The 20,363-nt window shown below is 39.7% G+C and overlaps 2 protein-coding genes across 2 annotated transcripts; both read right to left on the bottom strand.

The window, feature by feature from the left end:
• Positions 1-10,047: 10,047 nt before the first annotated feature.
• On the bottom strand, positions 10,048-11,631 carry LOC147909555 (uncharacterized). The gene has a single exon (XM_087406825.1). The coding sequence runs from the start codon at positions 11,629-11,631 to the stop codon at positions 10,048-10,050; it is 1,584 nt and encodes a 527-aa protein (XP_087262951.1).
• Positions 11,632-11,727: 96 nt separating this feature from the next.
• LOC147909554 (uncharacterized) lies at positions 11,728-12,882 on the bottom strand. The gene has a single exon (XM_087406824.1). The coding sequence runs from the start codon at positions 12,880-12,882 to the stop codon at positions 11,728-11,730; it is 1,155 nt and encodes a 384-aa protein (XP_087262950.1).
• Positions 12,883-20,363: the final 7,481 nt, after the last annotated feature.

Below are 20,363 nucleotides of genomic sequence, written 5' to 3'. Positions count from 1 at the left end.
ATTTCTATGAACGTGGTATATAACGCTCATGGAAAATGATAGAAATATCAATATCCCGTAAATTATCGTTTTGAAATTATTTTTGCTATTATACATAAATTGGTGGGATATAGGATTAGCATAATTTATATGTTATCTATAATGTTCCTTCTCCTCTTAATTATACACATTGAGCGGTCGAAATTTTCCAGAAAGCATTTTCGGTCGCTAGAAACAAGCGACCGTAGAGAGATGGGGGGGAGGAGAGGAGAGGGGGAGAGAGAAAGGGAGAGAGAGGGAGAGAGAGGGAGAGAGAGGGAGAGAGGGAGAGAGGGAGAGAGAAAGGGAGAGAGAGAGGGAGAGAGAGGGAGAGAGAGGGAGAGAGAGAGAGAGAGAGAGAGAGAGAGAGAGAGAGAGAGAGAGAGAGACTCTGAAGGATAGACTCGCTGTCTCGTTCGACGAGCCCAGCTCGACATGCGGAGTCTCACCGATTACAATCGGAGTTTCTATCCTTTTTTGTTTTTTCTCTGTCTCTCTCTGTCGTACTTCTGTTTCAATAATTCGTTCTGCAATTCAAGAATGTGATTTCTATCGATTCTGGCATCATCGTCGATGCAGCAAGGACGCACGATTCCTTCTCTAAACAACGATCCTGATATATATTTCTATATATACAAAAATATATTATTATGGCGTTTCTGACTGATAATATATTGCTGGTTTATTTACAATGGTTCAATCCATTTCTATAGTTGAATAGCGATACTACTTCGTTTGCGCGCGACCGATAGAAGGTGCTTCTTACTAAGACTCGATATCCGAGTCGAGTCAAAAATGTGCTGTATACAATAATTTCAGACCTTGCATAAGTAGCTGGCGACAAAAAACCTCAAAGAACAATACTATGCTTGCAGAAACGATTTACGAGCTTTAGTATAAGAGCAAAGTGTATTCGAAAATTTCATTTATATGCTACGTCTGCTACGAGATTGCCGCTTGTCGTTCCGACATCCGAGCAGAAAGAAAGTTCAACCGAAACACACATCGCGTTCCGAACGATATATGCATGTGTAAATAATTCAGCAAATAAAGTTTAGACATGTGTTGTATATATGTACACGCACCTGCGCGCGCGCGCGCACACGCATACATACGCACACGCGTGTGTATTTATGCTATTATATATAATATATATATATATATATATATATATACACATACATACATACATACATACATATATACATACATATACACACACACACACACACATATATATATATGTATATATGTTATTTTATATATATGCATCAATAATTTACTAAATAAAATGTATGTAAAAGAGAGAACAGTATAATTAAAATAATTATCTTCATTTGTATTCATATGTAAATAATATGTTTCTTGTTTAGGAAGAAATTATTTCAACAAAATTGAAATAACTAATATATTTACTCATATTTTTTTATTATTTTTCCTCTCAAAAGAAAAAACTTTGACCTGGGCACGTTTTGATTGATATGGGCCTGAGTAGGTCGATGATTCAGATCATTTCTATGGTTCAGCGACGCACTTTTCATGACAGCGCCGCTGTCGGAATATCGCGAAACTAAAATACTGCTTAGTTTCATAGCTTCACGTCAATTTCACTCGTAATATACAATCGAAATTTTCGGATGCACCTTTCTCTTAAATTAAAACTCCTACCGCGTTTCTAAAAGCATGGGATTATTCGTTTAGGTTTTTCGCAATTCGCCAGCTACTTTTCATGAACGTGCAAGATCTGAAACTCTTATATGCAACACATATTGTGATCTATTGACTACTGAAGCCGATAACAAAACTGTAAGTCTTTAATTTTCTTTCGTTTTTCGTATTCAAATATAGCTGGCGATTTGCGTTGTTGCCGATACTTTAATTGTGGAGAAGAATTTTTCAGTCCATAAACACAGTTATGAGAAAGGTGCTTTTAAAATTTAATGATAAAACAGGACACTCCAGCATCCCCTTAAAAACGACAATTAAAATTCGGATCACAGCGCACGCGCGCTTGCGTGATGCGAAACGCGTAATTCGTTAATACCTCAATCATAACCGCTGATTTTGCGGGCGCGCATGACAATAACGTACCGCCAGTGTTAAAAATTGCCAATCGCTGTCCGAATCATGAGGTCACCTCAAAATTCACAATTTTGGAGAATTTCATAGGCAGTTGACATGAAAGGAGTCTTTATTCGATCAAATCGATAAAAGGAATCGAGCAGTGATCTCCCCTTTTCTTTTTTAGTCATAGTTAACGCTCCGCAATTTAGATCAATCGCCTTTGAGACGCTCCGCCGAAGAAAACCGCCGCGTTCGACTCGTGATAGAAATCCGAAAGGATGTTCGCCTGTAAAGAGGAAACGTTGATTTCTATTCGCGTTTATTTGTGCTGTATTAAATTTATCATTTTAAAATTTGTTACACATTTTTGCAAAATTATCAACTCTGTAAATTGTCGAAAATAAAATTGTGATCTGTTACGTGAACATTCGCGTAGATTGAACTTTCGCTCGAAACGTCTTCCCGCTCAAACTCTCTCTCTCTCTCTCTCTCTCTCTCTCTCTCTCTCTCTCTTGCTCTCAAACATTGTTGGTTCTTCAAGCCGGATTCGCCTTCGCCGATTATTGCTTGTTCGGGAGTGTCGTCGTCGCATTCATACCTAAAAAAACAAAGAAAGAACGTAAGTGACTGAATCATGAGTAGGGAAATAAATACCTTGCTGACCGCTCAAAGTGATATCCACGGTCGCATGGCGAAATCAATGGCAAATTTGAACAAGATGGGTGTAGCCAACATCACTCTCCACGCTGTCGAAACCCGCTTAGTGCTTCTCGATCAACTGTGGACGAAGTTCAAAAGAACGAGCTTATACAAGCACATTACAAAGAAAGCCTTCGACGGAAGTGAGTACAGTACGTCTCAATTTGCCGATTCCGCTGAAATCACTTACGTGCAGCAGCGTAGCCTGTTGAACAACTAACTTAACAAAGTTTAAGGTTGAGCAGTCAAATACAGCTCCTCCGAATGAATCTGGAAACGATTTCTCCACCAAATCGGCGCTTTCGCGTCTGAAAATCCGATCATTTTCGGACGCGTTTGAAGACAACCATTGTTTCGAGACATATTCTTGTCCATCGTCGGTAATAATTCGTCTCAAACGTAAAGAAGTCATCACTTGAAGCATTGCCTAGAAAAGTCTGTTGAAGCATTGATATATCCGTTAGCCATAATCGAGATAATTATTCTCATGCGTAGGCGCTGTTGTGCAAACACTACGAGAACAAAAAGGAGTTGTCGCGCTCCACGTTTATACAGTGCAGAAGATGAAAAGCGATACCGCCGAGGAGCTTAGCCGCATTTACAATGCCGCCATCAGTGTCGTGAACAGTCAAGAAAGCATAGGAAGCCAATTAATTCGCATGGCTTCGACTTCTTTAATTACTTTATCATCGATTATATTCGATTCGAAGACTCGAGTGGGAATCTCGCACAAGCAATTCCATGAACTTGCCAGATCACGACACCTTGGACTTTATTATCAAGCGAACTCTCAAGGTCGCAAAACCAAAGGTCCATCAAGGTCTTCGGAGATCCACTACGAATCGCGAAATCGCATATCGCTAAACGTGCAACCGACGCTCCCTGCTGTGCAAGAGTAGGCACAATATAATGATGTGCGAATAGTTCAAGACGAAATCCGCATCCGAACGAAAGTCCGTTCCGGAATCACACCGGTTATGTTACAACTCGGTTCGCATCTAATCGCGAAGTGCCAGTCAACGAAAATGTGCTTTACGTGTAAGGTGATATATCACTCGCTCCTTTACGAAGCGTACATCACTCCGAAGCTCACCGACGTAAGCGCGTTGACCGTTATACGCCAAGACGAAGAATGCAAGGCTATTGTACTACCGCGACAATTACTGTCGCTAATCGTCACGGGGATCCACACCCGATTAGAGTCTTAATCGATCAAGGATCAAAAGTTTCCTTGATCTCCGAGACGCTAGTCCAGCGCTTGCGCCTGCCGCGATTTCGCGCGGCAATCTCAATTTTCGGAATTGATGGCTCACCTTCGGGTTCCTGTCGTGGGAAAGTATCTCTTAGCCTCATATCCAGGATCAATGGAGCTCGAAGGCCTCCAGCTAACTGATTCGCAATTTATGCCGATCCTATAAAGCTGTTACTTGGCGCGGAAAAGTGCTCCATCATATTACAAGAGAACCTTCGAAAGGACGATACTCCCGTCGCTCAGTGCACTCTGCTTGGATGAAGTCTCTCGGGAGGCTGCAGCGAGAATCTCTGAGTGACTCCACACCGCTCCTTCCAGTACACCACCGACCACGAGCTGATCACGTTCGTACAACGTTTTGGGAGCAAGAAAAAGAATCTTCAGCTTCAGTGTCCATCACGCCAGACGAAAAACGATGCGAGGAGATCTTTGCTCGAACTCACAGCCGCACAGCTACAGGAAAGTACATTGTGCGACTACCATTTGCCGCGTCGCCAACAGCAATCGGTGACCCGCCAATCAGCCGAGCGACTGCTCATCGTCATGGAGCGATGGTGCGAACGTGACGTTCGGTTCAGACATCTGTACGACGCTTCCTAAAAGACTACGAAGAGTTGGATCAGAGTTGGAATTAGTGCCAAGTCATCGGAGTCACAAGCAAGATGCTACTTATCTCACCACGGAGTGCTTCGAGAATCGAGCACGTTGACCAAACTCAGGGTGGTATTCAACGGATCTCAGAGTACAAGGTCCGGTAAGTCACTGAACACTCAGTTGTTAATCGGCGCTAACTTGTTGCCGTCGCTTGCCAATGTGTTGACCCGGTGGCGGTGGCACCGTGATCGTGATGGACATTCAAAAAATGTACCGTCAAATTCTTGTAGCGCCTTAGGATAGAGATTACCAACGAATTCTCTGGCGTCACTCAGTCAGCGATCCGGTTCGCAAGTATCGGTTAAATACCGTGACATACGTCTGTCGTGCGCGCCATTTCTCGCCACACACTTCGTCAGCTCGCCGACGAAGACGCAAGATTTCCGCGAGGTTCCGCCGTACTGAGACGACTGCTACGTCGACGACATCGTGACCGGAGCGTACACTAAAGACGAGGCAATCGCGATGCAAACCGAGCTTCGTCAGTTGTGCATGGCAGGCGGGTTCCCACTGAAGAAATGGGTCGCTAATCATCTTGAAATTCTCTTCGGTATTCCTGCGGATCACTGTCTCGCGGATTCACGATCGTGGGAACACGAGAGTCACGCAACGCTGGGCTTGCAGTGGCACCCGGTCGATGACACTATCATATTCTCAATTCGAAGCCGTTGAAAAATTCACCAAAAGGTTCTCTTGGAGACTGCACGTTTATTTGATCCGCTCGAATGACTGACACCGGTGGTGATTCGCACCAAAATCTTGCTTCAATTAACATAGTTGCAAAGGCTGGACTGGGACACTCCGCTCCCTCAAGCAGACGTCTGCCAGTGGAGTCACTTCCTAGAGAAATTCCCAAGGAACATCTTCGAATCAATCTCTGGTTAAACACGAGTGCGAGAGTAGAGCTGCACGGATTCGCCGACGCGTCCGAACGAGGATACGCAGTCGTGTATCTTCGTATCACCCACGCTAACAGTGTCAATGTTCTCTTGCTAGCGGCAAAGAGCAAGGTCACTCCGATCAAGCCAATGTCCTTGCCGCGATTGGAATTGTGTGCAGCCGCCATGCTAACAAAATTAGTCGCACACACGCACACTGTTCTAAGCCTGTCCACAGCTCCAGTCATTCTCTGGTCCGACTCCAGGGTCACTCTATATAACTGGATTTAGGATCACGCCTCTCGATGGAAGACTTATGTGGCCAACTGCGTGTCCATGATACAGGAGGCGCTTCTGGAAGGACAATGTCGTGTTCCCGGAAAGGACAACTCGGTCGACTGCGCCTCTCGGGGAATAACACCAGGCGAGCTTATTGATCATCCACTTTGGTGATCATCCACTCAGGTCCCTCTTGGCTGCTCAAGGACAACTCCAACTGGCCCAGCACACAACCTGAAGCTCCATTGAAGGAATTGCTCGAGCAACGTATCCACTCTCGCACATCAAAGGTTGTCACGGAATCGGAGCTACTTCTCCGATTCTCCTCACTTCATCGGCTCCTGAAGGTCCTGAGGGTCATAGCGTGGCGTCTACGTTGGCTACGCTTAAGAGAAATGCCAACGACGGAAGGAAGTGCGGAGCCGATGAGCTCAACGCTGCACTTGGACGATGGATCCGAGCAATCCAGGCACTATGCGCACGAGGTCAATGCCGCAGAAGATCAGCGCCCAATGCCACCTCGCAGCCAGTTACCTTGAATCCCTTCATCGACGAACACGGAATGCTGAGAATCGGAAGTCACCTGAAGCACACAGTTCTTTTTCCGGACGAGCGGCATCCTATAATCATTCCGCATTCACACCTCATACGCCTCTTGATATCATCCTGTCACCGCCGAACACTCCATGGAGGACTGCAGTTGACTTTGGGCCTTTTGCGACTACGGTATTGAATCCCTTGAGGGCGAGCCATGGTAAAATACTGGGCATCGGTGCGTCACGTGTATCAGATGGAGAGGAGTCACGCCACAGCCGCCAATGAGTAACCTTCTTCAAGGAGACGTAACACTTCCTGCGCGTCCATTCCTCAGAACCGACATCGACTATGCCGGGCCGATACTCATTCGCACGAATCGTGGGCACTGGTTCCATAAAGTCTTTATCGCAATTTTTTGTATCTCTGCTGTTACATCTCGATAAAATCCTCTTATTCTTTATAGATATTTTTCATAGATATACGATTTATACTTTATTTTTATCTTATCGCTAGATTTCCCTATTTTATCTTTATTTCGAAACCGAAAATTCCTTTTCTCTTTTATAAGAGGATATATTAAGTTTCTTTATTTAAACATTCAAACTAACAGATAGATCATGTTATATACTTTTATGCGTCATAAAAATTATCTACAGATTATTTTAGAAAGAATGTCTAAGAATATCACATGATCTTTCTCAAAGAAGCCCTCCTATAAAATAATAAATATAAAAGCGTACATTAACATTAATAATAATGTATATTATATTAGCGTTTAACGATTAAGTAATTAGCAGTAAAATAGAAATCTTCCTAAATGCGAGAACGAATATCTTTTTTTTTCCCTTTTTCTTTTTCTAATAAAGTTAAATTAATTTTAAACATATAAATGTAGTGAATTCGCCTCGCATAAAGGATATTAAGGAAAACAGAATTTTTATTACTACAAATTGTTAAAACTCAACTATTACTTATTAAGAATAAACTTGTAGAGTGGGGAGTAGGGCTTAATTTCATTTATTTTTCTTCACAAAATTTTTGTTTTTTTACAAATTTTATTAAAATAAAATCATAAATTATTTTTTATTAATATGTCACAATTTGAAATTATAATAAATATGAAACAGAACATAGACCTTTGTGACACGGCATTGGTAAAACCGTTTTATGAAACTGGCCAATCGTAGCTGTTCCTTGGAGCTCGGAAGAATGAAACGACTGTGATTGGCCAGCTTTATAGAACGGTTTTTACTAAAACGGTTTTAATGTCGTCACAAAGGTCTATGTTTTGTTTCATATTTATTATAATTTAAAATTGTGACATATTAATAAAAAATAATTTATGTAGTAAATAATCATAGAAAATTTACCAATCACAGTTAAATATAATTGTTGCAGCCGCGGTTTCGGGATCGTAAGGTTCTCAATAATATTAGACACTTCTTCTTATTTTACACGAACACGCTACTTTATTACAGAACATTGAGAGCACACGGTTCGGATTAAACGTAGTAACAATGGCAGTAAAAAAGTCGAACGAGTATAATGGCGGGAAATATATAATGGCGGGCACTCTCTCTGCCCGCGATCCGATCTCGTCTTCTTCCGTTCACACGCGGCTACTTCCGGCATCTTCCTCAAAGTCACTCCTCGGCCGGTAACACGCGTCTCGCCCTCTATGTCAACGGTACTGAGGGCGCGTTTCCAACATCTCTCCCACCTTGAGTTGTGACTTCTTGGTAGGAGCAACTCAACCTATCTAAAAAAAAAATGAAAACGAAAATAAAATGACAAACATTTTCTAATATTTGAACCGATCCGGTTTCTTGATGATACGACCCCTTCGGGTCTTTAAGCTCGTTTCTTCCAATGATTTCGGTTCCTCTTTAGGGATAGCTACAGATTCTTCGAGGGTATTAGCTGTTTTTCCCTTAGTAGTCTCTGACGTCGTAGTGGTAGACTCGATAAAGTTATCAGCTTCAGGACTGGAGTGTTCAACTTCCAAGGGAATTAGTTTTTGAATGGGTCGAACCAGTTCACCTTTGCTCGTTTTCAGTTTTACCACCTGCACGTAACCATCTTTTCCGGGATAGACTTCTCTAATGACGGCGAGCGGCCAGTCTAATCGCTTTTGTAAATTGTTTTCAATAAGCACGACGTCCCCGAGAGCCACGGACGCGGAACTATTGCTGGGTTTAGTTCGTCTAGATAACTGGCCCAAGTACTGTATACGGAAACTGTTTTCTGAACTCTTCTTTTAATCTTTGACGATAGCGTATCCTCTTTGCAAAGTGGGACTTGTAATTTGATCTGAAGTCAGGAACGCCATTTTCTCGAATGTCACTGATGAACATCGCTGGAGTCAGCGCTGTGATTTCAGTATTTTCCTCTGTCAAGTAGGTAAGGGGTCTTGAATTCATAGTAGCCTCGCAATCGCATAAAATTGTGTTCATTTCGTAGCTCAACGAAGTTCTCTTTAATGTCCTCTTCAATAGATCCTTAAGGAGGCGGATAAGTCGCTCCCACCATCCTCCCCATCAGGCGGCTGAAGATGGATTAAAATGCCATGTTATCTCATTGAGTGCACAATATTGGGAAACTTTCCGCCAATTAATCTTCTGTAGTAGATTCCTGGCCCCTACAAAATTTTTCCCATTGTCGCTATATACCACAGTAGGTCTTCCTCGATGTGCAATAAATCTTCTGAAGGCCTCCAGAAATTCCTCTGTTGATAGAGATGTAACCAACTCCAAGTGGACTGCATGGTAGACTGCACAAGTAAACAAACAGATGTATGCCTTTTGTCCACCGCTCAAAAAGAGTGGTCCAGCGTAATCGATACCTATCACTTCAAACGCTGCGGCATCTCTCACTCTGTCTTCAGGTAACAATCCAGGTGGTGCTTTCATTGTCTTCGATGCATACCGACGACAAACGACGCATTTTCTTATAACTGAGCGTACCGTACGACGACATTGCAGGACCCAAAACTTTTCGCGTAAACTATTCATCACAATGTCAATACCAGCATGATTAAGTTTCAGATGAATATGAAAGATGATCTTTAACGTCAATAAATGAGTTGAGTCCAACACGGGACATCTGAAAGAAAAAGTGTCTTGACGATTGGAGATCATTGTCTTTGTGCGTATTAGTCCATTCTCCTCGAAAACATTTAAGCTTCGTAATCGTGAATCGTTACTTCCCAGGAATGATTCTTTCTGTGCCAGTCTACAGAGACACAATTCTGCTTTAGTTATTTCTTTGGCAGTTAACTCTTGAGTTTTGTTTACTTGAATTCTTCGACAATTATTCACAAATCTTAATATCCACGCGATAGTACACAGAATTTTGGAATACATCGAAAATCTCTGCAAATACCAGGGGACTGTCTCTTCACTCGCTTGTTCTACGGAGGTTAGCATAGCGATTTCTTCAATAGTAGTCTCAGGGAATATTCTCTCTTTGCATCGTCCGGCAGTCTTGCGTAACTCTAAGTTAACTATGTTTTCGTCAATTTCTCCCTCCTCCTTGGGCCACTCTTTGGGAGGTAGTTTCAACCACTCCGGTCCCTCCCACCATTTCAGTTCAAGGAATTTCTTAGTATCACAACCTCGTGAGGGTAAATCTGCTGGGTTCATCACTCCGGGGACATATCTCCAAGATTTAATATCCGTAAGGCTCCTTATTTCCAGAACACGATTCCATACAAAGACTGCCCATTTTTCTTGTTTGTCGAATCCATGTTAGAATGGTCATCGAGTCGCTCCAGAAATAAGTCTTGATATCTTGATAATCCATAGCCTTTATGAAAGATCGCATCATCCTAGCTCCAATGGAGGCTACTAGTAATTCAAGGCGAGGTATGGTCTTCTTCTCTTTGGGTGCTACTCTAGATTTCATTTCTACGAGATGTATCTCGACTCCTGTGCTTGACTCAACTCGTACGAAGATTGCCGCCGCGTATGCGTCTTTACTGGCATCGACAAAAACATGAAAGGACAGTGAGTCGGGACCCCTCTCCTCTCCAAAAATCCATCGTGGAAACTTCAATATGCGTAGAAGACCCAGCTGTTGAACCCATTTAAGAAATTCATGTTTAATGTCGTCGTTTATTTCCGTGTCCCAATCCACGTTTTTATTCCACAGATCTTGCAATAGTAATTTTGGTTTTAACAATACGGGACAGACGAATCCGAGAGGATCATAAACTTTCTGTACTTGTGACAAAATGACTCTCTTCGTTATTTTCTCCGTGATCGTCAGTGCAGGAAATTCCGGTAACATTAAAATATCCCTCTTGGTGTCCCATATAAGTCCAAGCACCGTTGATTGACTCTCAGGGTCCTTGCCAGTATTGTATTTCCAATCTCTTAAATCAAATCTGGTTTGAGTCAAAAGGGAACAGGCTTCTCTCCTGAAAACTTCAAAATCAGAATAAGAATTGACACTAGTAACACAGTCATCGACATAAAAGGATTTTGCCAGTTTCTCATAAACTGCTTTCTTATATGGCAAAATGGTAGGGTTTAAGGCTCTATTAATATGCAATTCAATCGCCGCCCCTAAAAGGAATGGGCTGTTTGTCAATTCGAAAACAACTCGACGATGTCGATAAATCTCTATTTCTCCGTCAACGTTCCACCACAGGAATCTCAAAACATCTCTATCCGACGGAGAGACGCTGATTTGTAAGAAAGCTTTCGCGATATCAGCTGTTACTCCTATCTTCCTCTCTCGAAATCGATGTAGCAATGCTGGAATAAACTCTATAAGATTGGGTCCAGTCTCCAAGCATTGGTTAAGCGAAGGCGATTCCTTGACTTTTGCTGACGCATCGAAAACAGGGCGTATCTTCATAGTTTTTTCTTTCTTGACTACAGGTCTGTGTGGAAGATAGTAGTTCTCTTGGTCGACTTCAAGTACAGGTACCCTTTCAATAATCACTTCTTCGAGCCAATTATCAAAGACAGCCTGGTAGTCGTCGAATAAATCTTCTTGTCGCAACCTCTTTGTAACGCCTTTTAGTCTCTTCTCGGCTACGTCTCGATTATCTCGTAGAGATGGATGATTCTCTTTCCACGGCAGAAGAACTTCGTATCGACCTTCGTTGTCGATTTTCGTTGTCTCTTGAAATGAGGTCTTTATTTCAGCTTGACGTGCCTCTTTAGTAACACTCTCAATAGGATCCGTGATGCCCAAGACATCGAGTCTCCATAAATCTGATATGTTGGCTTCTTGAGTGAACATCGACAAAATCGTCAACGTAGTATCGGTGCCACTGTCATCGTCTATATTCCTACCCAAGATTGTCCATCCAAGCTTAGTTTCTAAAGCTGTTATTCCTTAATTTATCTGTAGGACTTTCCCTGTGAATATTTTGCCAGCAACATCAGCTCCAATCAATAGTGAAATGGATTCTTGACGTTCACCGGTGTCGCTCAAGCGTATGTTTTTTTTCTCAAGTACATCCATCCAAGTATCATCGATATTACAAGGGGCGTCCTGGCAGATAATGTTTTGTTGCAAAGCTACGAAGTCGCATTTATATGTTCCATCTAAGTTGCCGATGTAGATCCGACAAGTTTTGTGTCTCTGAGGTTTGGTTTTAGTTCCTCCAAACAACAAGTGTACCATCGTCTGTTCGCTCTCAGTCTCGTATCCAAGCTCTCTGGCTACTTTTTCCAAAACATAAGATCTATGCGAGCCAGTATCTATGATGGCACGAACATTCACCAAGCCTTTTGGACCTCGCATCTTGACTTTTAGTGTAGGCAGAAACATTTTTATATTCGAAGAGACATTAGCGAGACAACTGTTTCGCTCGTGAAAAGCTGGTTCTTTCGGTTTCTTCTCATCCGCTTGCTTGGTCTCATTCTTGCTCGACAGGTTTCTACACATCAGCAGGCAATGTCCTTTGCTGCACCAAGGGCATTTTATTTTGTTACGGCATCTTTTATAGCTGTGCCCTATTTTTAGACAATTGAAACAGCCCTGCTTGTCTTTTACAGCTTGGATTCTCTTCTCTAAGTCCATACTTCTGGCCGTTTCACAACTCAAGCTGTCATGATTAACTCCACAAAATATACATTGCTGTGGCTTTGCTTCTTTCGCCGCTAGTAAGCTAGACGCTGTCGCTATCTCTGGATCTCGTTCACTCTTTGATTTCCTTTTATTTTTGTCCTTTGTCATCTGGAAATCGTTGCTCTCGAAGCATGTTTTTGCCATTTGAATATGTTCCTCGTTCTCGACTTCTCTTCCTAGAAAAGTCATTAGACTAATAAGACGATCTTTTGCAGTAGTAATTACAACAGTAACAGACGCGTCAGAATGAGGAATTAATTGAATCCTTGTTCGTTGCCATGTACGTAAAATCTCTTCAGGCAGTGAGGATTCTACTAAAGGAAGCAACATTGCTGCGCACATTTCTGTTGTCATGCCTAAAGTTTCAAGTGCTCGTATATGTGTCTCTAATTTATTATAAGTGATTGCGAGCGACATGTTTTATTCTTACTTAAGACTAACTTTAAAAGTTCGCGTACATAATATTCAATCAATAAGTCTTTTTTGCCGAATCGAGACTCGAGGCTGTGTATGGCTTTCTCATAATTACCGGCCGTTAGTGGAAAACTATTCACTACTTCAAACGCGCGCGAGTCTTTTACCATAGACTGTAAAGTAACTTACCATAGAACCAAATATTGGAATTTATCTTCCCTCGACAGCGACGCGTCTTCATGAATTTTCTTAAAAGTACTCCAAAACGGAAACCAATCTTTGATATCACCGCCAAACTTTCTCAATTCAATTTTCGGCAATTTCAATGTGCGTATACTTTCCTGTGTTGTCGTGGTAGTCCGTTGTAGCGGAGCCGGTGTCGGCGTTTCGAGTTCATTCTTCCGCTCTAAAAGACAGGTTAGCCCGACCTTTGCTTGATGGTATTTCGTGGCATACTCATCTGCGTGTTGTGCCTCTCTTCCAATGGTTTCTTCAGACTCTCCAGCTTCGATCATCAAGGTCTGCAGCTTCTGATTTAGCTCACTAAGCTCACTCGTTTTGTCTCGTAGCAACGCGAAGCTGACTTGCAATGAGGTTATGTCCGGCGATTCCTTCGACTGCTCAATCCGGAAGGAAGTGTACACTCTCGTAAAGGCGGATCGTGTTATTTTTAGCGTTAACTTTACTTGTTCCATGTCTATGGATTACTTTCTTACGATCTCTGCTTGCTATGAAACGAAATTACTCAGTCCTGTCACGGTCGCCAGAATGTTGCAGCCGCGGTTTCGGGATCGTAAGGTTCTCAATAATATTAGACACTTCTTCTTATTTTACACGAACACGCTACTTTATTACAATAATCGACTCTGGTTGGTTAATTTTCTATTAAAGACACTATTATCGCTACGACTTCAAATGTAGACTTCTAATGTAGACTATTAGAAATCAGACTAGTAAGACTAGTAATTAACATAAATTGGTGTTCCATACATAACTTATCTTAACCTAAACAAATACATATTTGTAGCACAATTTAATCTCAAAATCTCAAAAATCAGTCTAGTAAGATTAATAATCAACATAAAATGGTATTCCATATCTATCGTAACGTAAAAAATACATGTTTTTAACAAAAATATAAATTGTATTTGTTATACGTTTTCAGAAATCAGACTGGTAAGACTAGTAATCAATATAAAATGGTATGGACGTCCATTGTTAACATGAATATAAATATAATAAACTTATTATTTATATAAATTGCTTGCAGTCATCAAAGTTACATGTTCAGCGCTAGGTTGAAACGTTTTACAAGTTGTATTGTTTGCTAAAAAATTACTTTTTACTACACAAATTGAATTTAGTGTTTCTGAACTGAGTTTATTTCTTTTTTTATTTTTCATATCTGTGACAAGTAAAAAGATTCTCTATGCTTCTGCATTGGAATGAGGAAGTGTTAGTATGAAATTTGCTAGTTTGTATACATTAGGTGCAATTAATTCATTATTGAAGTCTCTGACATCCCCAATGTGTTGCCAAATTCTTCTATACATAAAGACGCAACTTTTCTTTTCTTCATCATTAAACATAACAGGTAAATTTTTCCATTCTATTTCTGATTTAACAACATCTATCTCATAATTAGAAAATTTTTGTCCTAATAAAGAGAGAGAAGACAATGTATCATTTTTTTTCCTGATATAGAGCAAACATTGATTTAATAAATAATATCGTATCATAGAAATACAAGATATTATTAATAGGAAGACGTTTCTTTATTTCTTCACTAGCACAAATATAAAATTCTAAGCAATTCTTTCTAATATCGTTTTCAATACTGTTGGAAAGAGTTTTAAAAAAAGTGTTACATTCGAGGCCTAAATAAATTTTTTCTAATTGCAGAAAGTTGTGAGGGTAATTGCAATTAATTAATTGACTGTAACTGAAATTAATTCAGGCTTTTTGAAATTTGTTAAAATTTGGAGAAATAATTTTTTGCTTTCATTTGATAAATCGCTTATTAAAATTTTATCACTTTGAAACAAAGTATTAAAGTTGTTGAAATAAAAAAAATAAAGTACAGGTTTCAAAAATAGTAAATATGCCTTACTGCAATCATTATTTAAATCGAGTAAAATACTCTCCGCCTGTTTATCTTTTACTGTAGCTACTAAAAACAAACTTTTTAAAACATCCTAATTATCTAACATTCGTGTTACGCAATGGTATAGAGTCACCTAGTGGTAGACAATTTTAAAAGTTTCTTTTTTTCTATTTGAAAGAACTCCTGCATTTTTACAAATTGTGTGCAGCATTCAGCACTGAATGACATGTATGTGGACAAATTCCTCAACAAATTCTTAGGAATTCGTGGTAATTTCTGGCATGTTTTACTGGCGATTAGTGCTACAGAATGACAAATACATTGCATAGTAAATAAGATATCAGTATCTTTCTCTAATTTACTCTTAAAAGAATTTTCAGATCCTATCATTACAGCAGCACCATCTGAAGCAAAATCGATTATACTACTGATATTAATAGGGATATTTTTTTCACTTAAATATTGTTAAAACTTATTATACAGGGTTGGCCATATTCGACGGAAAGATGTTTTTTTTTTCAATCATGGGAAAAAAACACATTTTTTGCTGTTCATTTTAAAAATCATTTAATAGGGTTCAAGGAGATTTGTGTACATCATTTTTTGAATATGATATCTCTTAAATGACCGCCTTGAGCCTGCATGGCGAGTAGCCGTTTTGCAGCGTTAGAACCGACAATTTTGTTTGTTTACGGTTCCGGTTAACGTGAAATGAGCTTCATCGCTCATGATGATTTTTTGCCAAAAATTTTCGTCAGGTTCAACCATTTCGATTACTCTTTAGACCCATTCCAATCGACGTGGCTTATCGACAGGTAACAGTTTTTGCGTCAGTTGAACTTTGTATGGGAACAAATGCAAATCATGATGCAATATGCGACGTAAAGTGGTTCGTTTTATGCCCAACTGCTCAGATCGACGTGTTTGAGATGTTGTTGGAGACCTCTGAACACTGGCCTGTACGAGTGCGATATTATCATCCGATCGCCTTGGTCGCATTTTATTTGGACGCTTGGGATTAGTAAGTGCCTCACTAGTTGAAAATCTTTCATACAAACGATACAATGTGTTCGCGGAAGGCGCACTTTTCACTTTATTTATTTTTCTCCATGCACGTTGAGTTTTAACAATTGACTTGTTTTGTTGAATGTAAATTTCAACAATCTGAGAGCGTTCGCGTGGCGTGTACTGCTCCATGGCAAAAATTTCCTTCGACTGACGCTTCAAACGCGCTACATCGTTACTCGATCTAACATCTCTGTCAAAAGTTACAGTATTGCCAGATCTTTCCGTCGAATATGGCCAACCCTGTATATGTTTTCAGCCGAACAATCTCTCACATCTAAATCTATCAATTCCAATAAACTTGTATTCATTTTATTTGCAGCTGTCATGTACCTAACAAATAGACACAAAGATTTTTTTTAAACTTATATCTGTACTTTCATCTACTAAGATATTAAATTTATCATGTTTTAAGTAATTGATCGTTTCTTTTAATATTTTAGGTGCTAAAACATATTTTACTTTTTATGTTAATACACTTAGTTCGACCTAGCTGCATTTTCTTAGCCATAACAGAATCATTAAATATGTCTTGTAGAACAGGATCTAAATAATCTATCATTAAGAATGCTACATTGTGACCTGCAAATATTGCAGTAAATTTGATTTCTGCTTTTTTAATTCGATCTATTTCTTTATTCAATTGCTTCTGTTTAGTAAAAAAAGTATCTACTATCCTTGTATTTTTATAATTTTCTACACGACTTTTATGTTTTTTTCAATTCGCATGTTTTAATAACTCACTTTTTCCACATATTAATTGCACATTACAAACTAAACATTTGCATTTACTTATATTACATGGCATTTCTTCTAATCAATCTTCAGATTCTTTTTGTTTTAATCATTCTGGACAGAATTTTTTTTGTGTACCATGTTTTCTCTTTTTCTGAAAGTTCTCTAATTTTTCTCTTCTTTTTTGGAGTAGTATTTCTTGTAGAAACCGTGTTATCGACTTCTAATTCTGATGACCTGTGTAAATTGTAAAAGGTTAGATATTTATATCAATACAAGTTATTTTAAGTATTTCATTAAAAAAATACTTACATGTTCTATCTTTATTTCGTTGTATGTAAAAGTGTGATCGCCAGCAAAGCACTGACTGAATCGATACAGTATATGTACAGGATATAATACAGATTCTATAACAAAGTTAAGCCATGCACTTTTTTTTAAAACAAGAGTAAAAAAGAATTATCCAGAAAACACTCCTCACCTTCAATGAAATTAAATTCATTCGACGCGTTTTTGTATGAAATGAAAGAATCTGGCAGTTAAATGTTGTGCTTAGTCCCATAAAGCGAGATATTTATCGTTAAAGTTAACGACTATTTAAGTTAAAAATCTGTCATATTAGCATGATGTAACGAACTAACTGCGCATGTGCGTAGTAGTCCCGAATCCAAGCGCTAGGCTGCGTTCGGAAACATCACCCGGGTATTGTTTTATCCTTATTTAACATTGGGTGAATAATAAGGATAAAACGACACTTTCGGCTTACTATCCACATATCACACTTTTCGACCACCATGGTGGTCACCCCACGGCCGAATTACTGACTGAAAACCGAGCATAAAACAAAATTTTTATTTACTGTGAAAAATCAATAAATTTTAACTTATTTTCACAAAAAATCTCTTTTTCTCTCTTTCATTTTTTTTCTTGTATTGTAATTCTCCCTAAGTTTCGGGAAATTCCCTTGTATCTGGCAACACTGTTTCGTGTACGTTTTTCTACATTTTTTTATATTTTCGTATAGTGTATATGTTACTATTATGTTACTATTATGTACTAGTTTCATTATAATTTACACATAATGTATGTTTTTTACATTTATATAAATATTACTATTATGTTCTATGTAGTACCATGTATTACTATTATTTTTCATTTCATGTATCCTAAATTTATATATGTATTTTATATCTGTATACTCCAAAACGAAGATGGAAGGTATAATAAAAAAATATATTTTATATGATTATATGCTTATTGAGATTATATTGAGATATTTGTCATATCTATACAAAATCTATGAATGAAAATTTTATCAAATGATATTGTTTTTGTGTATCCAAAAATTGTGCGATCCATCACATCCCAGCTACTTACGTACACATTGTCTCCTTTCCTGCGCAGTACTTTCTCCACGAGATACACGTCCGGATGATTAGTGCGATGCAACTCGTACTCGTAGAACGCTCCAGCGATGGATTTTCCACGATAGTCCTTGAGTAGATAGATTACGGGATTGGTACGCTGCACCTTAATAATCGTAAACATCTCGGTGGTCCAATTTGGCGTGTAACACTTCTCAAAAACCGTCTTGTATTTGCTCACGCGTACCGAATCGCCTACTTTGAATTTTGCAGGACCCGCGATCTTTATCGCGCTGTACACTATGCCCTTTCGGCGATCACGGCGGGTCGCATGCCGATAGTGCGATGCTTGCACGCGTTGTAATATGACACGATACGCGGCAACTCGTCGACTTATTTGTAATTGCCGTTGAGCGTAAACATCTTCCACATGTCGTTCTTGAGCGAACAATTGAACTGCTCGACCACTAACGCTTTCATCGTCGAATACATGAAATAATGATTAACATCGTTTTTCAAGATTTCCTGCATATCAGCGTTATAAAACTCTTTCCTTATATCTGTTTATAAGGATATCTTCCATTCTCTCGAACGATCTCATCAACAGCGCCAGCCGTCTCGCTTTCGCCATTGCTCTTGAGTAGTACGGCCCACGCGTACTTGCTCAATACATCGATAGTGAGTATGTAGTGGTAACCTCTGTTGAAGCTTATGTATGGGCGCATCTCACATTATCAGCTTGCTACAGATCGTCATATCCCCAGACTATGACGCGCCTTCGCGAAAAATTTCTTCTCACAGGAGCGTGCAATTCCTCGACGTCTCTCAGAGCTAATTTTTCTCTTTTTGTCAGATCTTTTTTTCATAATTTGATGCGTAATATATAAGGTACAAGAAGATATTTTTTGTTGCTCAATAATTCGACTCTGCGAATGGTACTTGTATTTTTGCGGGTTCGTCACTAACAGCATGTTCTTGTACTTGTGCATATAGTTTTCTGAGTAGAGAGCATCGTCGAGAATTCTCTTGAAAATCCACTCATAAAGATCGGGTGTACTGGTGTATCGTACGCTGTCGATAATTTTGTTGTTCGCGTCATCCACGTCAAAACGTTTATTGCCAAACATCAGTCCATTCTTGTGTAGGTAAACGCCGTACACGTAATTTATACCGCTCTTTTTATCTTGCGCTCCAGTAGATATACTAGGCGGGTTCTAACTCAGGGGCTAGAGGGGAATGCGGGGTGCGGGGAAGTACTTGTAGGCGCGGGGGATACAAACCTAACGCGAGGGAAAGAGAGGGAAAGGTCTAGGCTCCTACACAATAGGGCTCCTTTTTTTGTTATCAAAATTTGACCATGTTTTTCTTTAAAAATACATTGATAATAAAGGTTTGAATTTAACCATGACATATTTTCCTTTTCTTTAAAAATGTATCGATAATAAAGGCTTGCATGTTAGAAAAAGATAGAGCGCGCGTGCTAGTGAAGAAAGGATGGAAGAATTAATAGAGTACGAGTTCCTTTTGTATGATACAGTTTTTTCAATTTTTATGGTTTTTCCTGGCGCGTCGAGGCAAAGGATGGGAAGTAAAAGAAAATACACATGAAATAAGGCTAACAAAAAATGTTTTATTTACATCTTATTATAATACATCGGTTTTCGTACTTATTAAAAACTAAAGCTAATAGTTCGCAATCGATGAGCTGATGTCCATTGAAGATGTCGCTATCGCATATAATGTTCTCAGATGCGATGTTGGAGAATCGCGTATACTTGGTATCTACCGTATCGACGAGTCGAGCTAATCGTTCGAACGTTACATCGATACACCCGTTAAAGTCAAACATACGGCGTAGCGTCGTTTCGGTCATCATAATGCGTACCGATGAAGAATCGAGACGTACGACCGTAGCATAATTCAGCATGAAAACACTGACGATTAGCGGTCCAACGCTTATAAAATTATCCTTGTATTCATTTCGAAACAGCTTGTAAATATTTCCTCGCTGCTCGTAGAGGCTCTTCCACGTTTCGAGAGATAGCGATAGTTCGTGTCCGCGATGATCTCCAAGGGCGATCTCCACGTAACTCGGTGGGCCAACGTTGATTCCAATTTCCAAAAATTTGTAGCCCGTATTCGTCAGATCGTAACGTCTGTTCAGTAAACGCACCGCACGATGCTCCGTACTGTGTACATACATAATGTTAAAAAAC

Source organism: Acromyrmex echinatior, chromosome 6 (genome assembly GCF_024713525.1).
Source record: "Acromyrmex echinatior isolate Ae372 chromosome 6, ASM2471352v2, whole genome shotgun sequence".
Lineage (NCBI taxonomy): Eukaryota > Metazoa > Arthropoda > Insecta > Hymenoptera > Formicidae > Acromyrmex > Acromyrmex echinatior.
This window is presented reverse-complemented; position numbering and strand designations above follow the sequence as displayed.

Excerpts from the sequence above, each read along its gene's own strand:
- LOC147909555 (XM_087406825.1), bottom strand. The coding sequence starts at position 11,631 with ATGTTCACTCAAGAAGCCAACATATCAGATTTATGGAGACTCGATGTC.
- LOC147909554 (XM_087406824.1), bottom strand. The coding sequence starts at position 12,882 with ATGTCGCTCGCAATCACTTATAATAAATTAGAGACACATATACGAGCA.